The sequence below is a fragment of the Cebus imitator genome, unplaced genomic scaffold (genome assembly GCF_001604975.1).
Source record: "Cebus imitator isolate Cc_AM_T3 unplaced genomic scaffold, Cebus_imitator-1.0 Scaffold485, whole genome shotgun sequence".
Classification (NCBI taxonomy): domain Eukaryota; kingdom Metazoa; phylum Chordata; class Mammalia; order Primates; family Cebidae; genus Cebus; species Cebus imitator.
The window spans coordinates 683803-691864 of record NW_016107800.1 but is presented as its reverse complement, the minus strand read 5'-3'; the positions used below and the strand labels follow the sequence as shown (position 1 = coordinate 691864).

The 8062-nt window shown below is 42.3% G+C and overlaps 1 protein-coding gene and 1 long non-coding RNA gene across 2 annotated transcripts in view; one reads left to right on the top strand and one right to left on the bottom strand.

The window, feature by feature from the left end:
- Positions 1-2350, top strand: part of LOC108292257 — a 22813-nt gene extending 20463 nt beyond the window's left edge. The window contains exon 3 of the long non-coding RNA XR_001820224.2: positions 1545-2350. This is a non-coding gene — a long non-coding RNA (uncharacterized LOC108292257). The remainder of the gene's footprint in view (positions 1-1544) is intronic.
- Positions 2351-6711: 4361 nt separating this feature from the next.
- Positions 6712-7177, bottom strand: LOC108292256 (40S ribosomal protein S15a-like). Its single transcript, XM_037732957.1, has one exon. It carries the CDS (start codon positions 7148-7150, stop codon positions 6758-6760), a length of 393 nt encoding a protein of 130 aa, XP_037588885.1. The 5' UTR covers positions 7151-7177; the 3' UTR covers positions 6712-6757.
- Between the last annotated feature and the right edge of the window lie 885 nt (positions 7178-8062).

Below are 8062 nucleotides of genomic sequence, written 5' to 3'. Positions count from 1 at the left end.
AAAAAAAAAAAAAAAAGTTAATGCTGTACTACTGCAATCCAGGCAAATGTACAGGGGGCAGTATCTCACCTTAGTGAAGTCCAAAGGTCAGCATATAGATGGACATGGAATAAAGTAAAAATTGCCCTGGGAAGTCTTTTAGAAGGCCTCAAGCTCTCCCAACCTTTTATTAACTCTCACCCAGTTTTTCTGCTAGCATTAGGGCAGATCATTGTTTTCTCAGATAATATTACTAATCGGAAAAGTACTTGGCTTGTGTTTGGTGCAGTATTATAGCAAAACACAAATCTTAAATTTAGAATCCCCCTCAGCCTGGAGAGATGTCCGACTATGAGAAGCAGAAGGTTCCTGTGGGTGCCTGAGGCTTACCTTTCTTGTTCACTTGGGGGGCACTTTCACTGAGTGCCAGAGAGGAGGGCCTTGCCTGCTCTGTTCATTTCTCTCTCCTATCTCCTATTTTGCTCTATTTCCCTAACTTTGTGTTTGCGAAGTTCCAATAGTTGGATTTGCATACCTTAGTATGTAACGATCTCCCTCTGCTCCAGACCCTGTAGATCTATGATGCGAAAGGTACCATTAAAGGCCACAAATGAGATTGCAAAGCAGTGTGAATGCCCTTAATGCCGCTGAACTGTGCACTTAAACATGGTTAAAACGGTAAAGTGATGTTCTATGTTACTGAGCATGGTGGCTCACGCCTGTAATCCCAGCACTTTGGGAGGCCAAGGCAGGTAGATGGCTTGAGTCCAGGAGCTTGAAACCAGCCTGGGCAACATGGCAAAACCCTGTCTTTCAAAAAAAAAAAAAAAAAAATTAGCTGTGTGTGGTTGTGTGCACCTTTAGTCCCAGCTACTCAGGAGGCTGAGATGGGAGGATCACGTAAGCCTGGGAAGTCAAGTGACAGTGCCCCTGCACTCTAGCCTGTGCAAGAGAGACCCTTTCTCAAAACAAACAAACAAACAAACAAAAGTTATGTTAGATATTTTTACCACAATTTTTTTTTTTGAAATGGAGTCTCACTCTGTTGCCCAGGCTGGAGTGCAGTGGTGCGATCTCGGCTCACTGTAATCTCTGCTTCCTGGATTCAAGTGATTCTCCTGCCTCAGCCTCCCAAGTAGCTGGGATTACAGGCATGTGCCACCATGCCTGGCTAATTTTTGTATTTTTTAAGTAGAGATGGGGTTTCACCATATTGGCCAGGCTGGTCTCAAGGTCCTGACCCTGTAATCTGCCCACCTTGGCCCCCCAAAGTGCTGGGATTATAGGCATGAGCCACCGTGCCTGGCCTAAAATTTGTTTTGATGATGACTTCAATCCATGTTACATTGTTGTGTATTTGATAACACATGGAATTTTAATGGGATTCTCCTGCACTTTGCCACACAGAGCAGGGTTGGGATAAAATGAAAAGACTCAATAATAAAGCTCTCCGGATGCTGTAGCTTTTATACAGTCCCCCTTTGCCCCCCAAATCAACTCTTACTGCCAATACTGGAATACTTAAAAATGTTTTAGTTGAATTATTTATGTCTTTGTCTTCTTAGGCTACAAGTGGAGAAAGCTGAATGAAAAATGATAGAGTTACTACTGAAATATTTACAGATGGAAGGATATGATGTCCAGAATTTGTTTCAAACAGTGAGTATGTGGGTGGGGCAAGTAGCTGGTGATGCAGATGGGATAGGACTGGTGACAGGTAAATGTTTTAAGGTGCTGTGTACTAGTACATGAGGCTCATTATTTTATTCGGTCTACTTTGCATATGTTTAAAATTTGTCACAATATTTTTAAAAATTGGATGAATACACTATTTAAAATATGCATGTGTGAAGCAAAGACTGAAAGGGAACACAAAAAAATAAAGTTATGTGGGTTTAGAGTAGTTGAATTACCGGTGAATTACCTTTTAAAACTTTAATATTATTCTAATTTTATCTTTCAATAAATAAAAATCCAAAGGAAAAACACATACAAAAACTCTTTGAAGGTAAGGACCAGTGGTGCTGGAGCTGGCTTGTATCAGCTTGAGAAAACTGATGGTTAAATTTTCAGGAATTTTTGCATCCTTGCTAATGTTATGTGGGCAGCTGGAAATTGACCATGGTGGGAGTATTTATAACTGTAAATCAGCAAATACTAGAAATCAGTACTCCCAAAAGCCAGTTGTTAAACATTTATCAATGTGGGCTGTATTGTAAGGACTGTATTACATACTTTTCTACCTCAAATTATCTAAAGGTCCCAAAATCAATGAGCAGGCACTTACTAATTTATTTTACACATATTTAATGAGATTCTACCATGGGCAAGAATTTTGTGCTAGGCACTTTGGGGGATACAAACAGTTATTTTGGGAGGCCAAGGCAGGTGGATCATGAGGTCAGGAGTTCGAGACCAGCCTGACCAACATGGTAAAACCCCATCTCTACTAAAAATACAAAAATTAGCTGAGTGTGGTGGCCCACGCCTGTAATCGCAGCTACTCAGGAGGCTGAGGCAGGGAATCGCTTGAACCTGGGAGGCGGAGGTTGGAGTGAGCTGAGATCACACCACTGCAATCCAGCCTGGGCAACAGAGCAAGACTCTCTCTCAAAAAAGAAAAAAAAATCACAATACAAATATGGCAGCTATACGGGTGCCAAGGCAGGAGGACTACTTGAGGCCAGGAGTTCCAGACCATCCTGCGCCACATAGTGAGACTCCCTGACTCTACATTTTTTTTATTTGTTTGAGACAGTGTCTTCCTGGGTCACTCAGGCTGGAGGGCAGTGGCGCAATCTCAGGTCACTGCAGCCTTGACCTCCCGGACTGAAGCAATCTTCCCACTTTGTCCTCCCAAGTAGGTGGGACTACAGGTGTGCTATCACACCTGGCCCATTTTTGTATACTTTGTAGAGACGGGGTTTCACTATGTAGCCCAGGCTGGGTTCGAACCATTAGACTCAATCCATCCTCCCACCTCAGCCCTCCAAAGTGTTGGGATTACAGGTATGAGCCACCTCACCCAGCCTGCCCTGACTCTATTAAGGAAAAAAGAAAACTTGCCATTTAGCTACAAGGAATGTAGTTGATTGATAGCCTCCAGCTGCTAGTGACTTTAGGATCCATCTCAGCTTTCTGAAAGACACTGAATTGTCATGCCAGGTGTATTGGCATATGCCTGTAATCCCAGCTACTCAGAAGGCTGAGGTGGGAGGATTTTTGTGGTAAGTGAATTGTATCTCAAGAAAACTGCTGTTAACAAAAGGAAGGAGGTTGGGCACGGTGGCTCACGCCTGTAATCCCAGCACTTTGGGAGGCTAAGGCAGGCAGATCAGTTGAGGCCAGGAGTTTGAGACCAACTTGGGCAACATAGGGAGACCCCCATCTCTACAAAAAAATTTGAAAATTAGCCAGTTGTGGTGGTGTATCCCAGCTGTAATCCCAGCTGCCTGGGAGGCTGAGGCAGGAGGATTGTTTGAGCCCAGGATGTGGAGATTGCAGTGAGGAAAAATCATGTCACTGTACTCCAGCATGGGTGACAGAAGGAGACACTCTCTCAAAAAGAAAAAATGGAAGGAAACAAGACAAAGATGTCAAGATGTCAGCCACTAGTTCTATTTTTAAATTTAAAAAAAAAAAAAAGTTTTTCTGGAAGGCCTAGCTAATGCAATAGGATGTAACTTTTGAAAGAGAGTTTAAAAAATCATTATTTGGAGACTATTTGGTTATCTACTGAGAAAATGTCAAGAAAGAAAATAATATTAGTTCAGTAGGGTGGCTGTGGATATATACTTTATGTGTATGTCTTAGTCTTTTTGTGTTGCTATCACAAAATATTGAGAACTGGGTCATTTACAAATAATAGAAATTTCTGTCTCACAGTTCTGAAGGCTGGGAAGTTCAAGATCAAGGGGCAGGTCTGATGTCTGGTGAAGGCTGCTCTCTCTCCTTTTAAGATGGCGCCTTGTTGCTGTGTCCTCCAAAGAGGACAAATACTGTATCCTCACATGGTGGAAGCTGAGAGGGCAGAAAAGGAGCAAACTCTCTCTGAAGCTTCTTTTATAAGGACATTAATCTATTCATGAGGAGTCCTTGTGGCTGAATCACCTCCACAAAAGCTTCACCTTTTCATTCCACCAGAATGGGGATTAAGTTTCCACATGAATTTTGGAGGAGACACATGTTCAAACCGTAGCAATATGTTTATAAACACACACACACACACACACACACACCCCTTATGCCAGTTAGAAAAATACTTGATTTACAGTAATAGCAATAGCTCTGAAATACCTCTGATAAAACAATGTAAAATGTGTAAGACCTTTACAGAAAATACAAAAATTTTGCTGAAATACATAAAATAAAACTTGAATAATAGACATATTTATGGAAGGGAAAACTCAATATATAAATCAACTAAAAAACAAATCACATCCTCACATATTAATATTAGATTGCAATGGAATTCCAAACAAAATCCAATAGATATTTTAAAATTTGTAAAATTGTTTCTAAAGTTCATCTGAAAACACACATGTGAGATAAGCCTAGAAAAATTTGAAAGAAAGAAAAGAATTATGAGAAGCACTGCCACATGGGTAGAAAAAAAAAATAGAACAAAACAAAGTCCAAAAGCTAATCCATATACTATGGAGTCTTAGAGTGGGAACTGAAAATGTAAAAATGGCATTTCAAAACAATGGGATAGGATGGGTATGGTGGCTCATGCCTGGTAACCCCAGCACTTTGAGAGGCTGAGGCAGGTGGATCACTTGAGATCAGGAGTTTGAGACCATCCTGGCCAACATGGTGAAACCCCATCTCTACTAAAAATACAAATGTCAGCTGGATGTGGTGGCACGCACTTGTAAACCCAGCTACTTGGGAGGCTGAGGCAGAAGAATTGCTTTAACCTGGGTAGCGGAGGTTGCAGTGAGCTGAGATCGTGCCATTGCACTCCAGCCTGGGCAAGAAGAATGAAACTCCATCTGAAAAAAAATATTCACCTGGACCATCCGAAAGGAAAACATATTTAAAAAATAATAATAAAAAAAGAAAAAATTATATTGCATAACAAGGTATAAAAGCCTCATCCCAAGGCTAGCTCCCTCTGGTGGTGGGAGAGTTGCAGCACATTGAGGCTACAGGTGTCTTCACTAAGGTGCTGGGTGTCTCACTTCACCCAGCCGACCCAGGCTTCGCTCTGATTGGAGCATAATAGTGTGTTTCTGGATCATGCACTCTGCTGGCATTACATTCTAGGCCCCTCTTTGGAAATTTGGGGAGTAACTCTTTTTTTTTTTTTTGGAAACGAGGAGTTTCACTCTTGTTACCCAGGCTGGAGTGCAATGGCGCAACCTCGGGCTCACCGCAACCTCCGCCTCCCAGGTTCAAGTGATTCTACTGCCTCAGCCTGCGGAGTAGCTGGGATTACAGGTGAGTGCCATCACGCCCAGCTAATTTTTGTATTTTTGGTAGCAATGGGATTTCACCATGATGGCCAGGCTGGTCTCCAACTCCCGACCTCCAGTGATCCGCCCTCCTCGGCCTCCCAAAGTGCTGGTATTCTAGGCGTGAGTTACTGCGCCCGGCCTTGGGGATGTGAGAGATAGGAAAGTTTTTCTTCAAAGTTTGCATTTTAGACTACATTATAAGGAGCTACAATCTCTTGCTGTATGGCCGTTATCCACTATTAGCATAAGCATATATCCATGTATATATATTCTCTAAATCAGCTCTGTCTTAAATCAGCTACCTTGGCTCGCTCTGGCATGTCTGAACAGGACTGGGTAAGCTCCAAACCCTGGTGCATGCCATTCCTAATTTGGAAATCCTCCTGACCTTCTCCTGCTTAGCTTCCTCTTATTCCTTGTCTTCTTCCTCATCTTCTTTCTCCCTTATCTATTCAGGAAATTTCCAAGTTTTTAGCCAATCAGGTCAAGCATAGAATGTGAGGTCCTGTTCCGGCCAATGGAAACTGGACACAGCAGTAGGGCGAAGTTATGAAAGTTACAAATGTCCCTGTCTCCTTTGTTCATGTGTGCTCCTGTGGCAAGACTGCTGGCAAGTTGCACCCTTCCTGCAGGAAGTAAATTAGCCTTGCTGAGTGATCCATTGTCTCGGTGTGGATTCTTCCCAATGTTATAAATCCATTTACAACAGGGAGACATTCTGACTGTCACAATGATTGGTCATTTAGAGGATGTGGGCTGGGGCATTACATTTCTGATAATGTATGGGCAAATACATTACAGAATTTTCCTACATTTCACACAACTTTTAGTGCCTTGCTCGACATTAACGTAGATTTTTAAAAAACTTGTGTATACTAATTTGAACCTAGTCTCTCATTCCATTTTATGTATAAATATGAACTGTTTTTGCATGGTTTTAATATAAATGGAATGTCTAAATATAAGGCTAATGGGTAAATTGACAGAAAATAGTACTTTGCTGCATTTGGAACTTTACCAAAAGTTGTTCACTGTTTCGGAAATTCCTGTCTTCAACAACCAACACTTGTGGTATTTGAGTCACTGATTCAGCCCAGCATAATGCAATTCACACTGCATATTTTAACATCTCTGAAATCAGGATATATCCTACAATCAATGACGTCTTAGAGTGTATGAAGTACACTAGTGGATATTAGTCTGCATTTGAAGCTGTTGCGTTGATTTTTTTTTAATTATTATTATTTTATTATTATTATTATTATTATTATTATTTTTGTCCATGAGGCACTTTATTTGTAAATATATGTATTACATCCCTAGAAAAAGAATCCCAGGATTTTCCCTCCTGTGTGTTTTCGTCTTGCTTCTTCATGGTCCATGATGCCAGCTGAGGTTGTCAATACAGTGAAACCAAACTGGCGGGATGGAAGCAGATTATTCTGCCATTTTTCTAGATCTTTGAGTTGCACATCAAATCTGGGGCTGATCACACCACACTTGTTTAGCCTGCCTGTGAGGTTCACAACAATTTTCCCAGCTCTGTGATCATCAATGATTTCAAATTCGCCAATGTAACCATGCTTCATCATCACAGTGAGAAACCGGACGATGACTTTGGAGCACGGCCTAATAAGCACCCGGCGTTTGCCTCTCTTTTCGGCATTGTTGATGCTCTTGAGAGCATCAGCCAGGACATTCATGTGCACCATTGTGGCGGCACGGAGAGATGGCGGAAAGAGCATATTTTATTATTTATTTATTTTTTTTAAAGACGTGGTTTCACCATGTCAGTCAGGCTGGTCTTGAACTCCTGACCTCAGCTGATCCGCCCACCTCAGCCTCCAAAAGTGCTGAGATTACAGGCATGAGCCACTGCACCCCACCGATTTCTTGCTTGGATTCTTGTAACAACCTCCCAACTGATCTACCTGCTTCCACCTTTCTCCTCCTCCTACCATGTTTCCAACAGAGCGGCGGATTTTTCCTTTAAAAATGTAGGTCAGATAGTGTCACGTCTCTGCTCAAAACCTTCTCATGTTTCACCAATTTACTCAGAGTACAAGTCTTACAATGGCCCGTGAGGCCCTTCAAGATCTGGCTTTTTAACTTCTCTGACCCATCTCCTGCTTCTTCTTTTATTTACAGTACCAGCTCCACTCCACCTCCCTGGCCTGCTTACAGACCACGCACCTGTTAGACAAGATTCTGCCTTAGGGTCTTTGCATTAGGTATTCCACCTGCCTGCATACTTTTCCCCCTAGATAATCTGTGTGATTCATTTCCTCACCTCCTTTAAATCTTTTGTTTTTTATTTTAAGAGGGAGTCAAAATGAAAAGAAAAATGGCCAGGGGTGGTGGCTCATGCCTGTAATCCAAGCACTTTGGAGGCCAAGGTGGGCGAATCACCTGAGGTCGGGAGTTCAAGACCAGCCTGAGCAACATGGTGAAACCCCGTCTTAAAAAAAAAGAAAAAAGAGGGAGCCTTGTTCTGTCACCCAGGCTGGAGTGCAGTGGCACGATCTTGGCTCACTGCAACCTCTGCCTCCCAGGTCCAAGTGATTCTCCTGCCTCAGCCTCTTGAGTAGCTGGGACTACAGGGGCATGCCACCATGCCTGGCTAC

Excerpts from the sequence above, each read along its gene's own strand:
- LOC108292256 (XM_037732957.1), bottom strand. The coding sequence starts at position 7,150 with ATGGTGCACATGAATGTCCTGGCTGATGCTCTCAAGAGCATCAACAAT.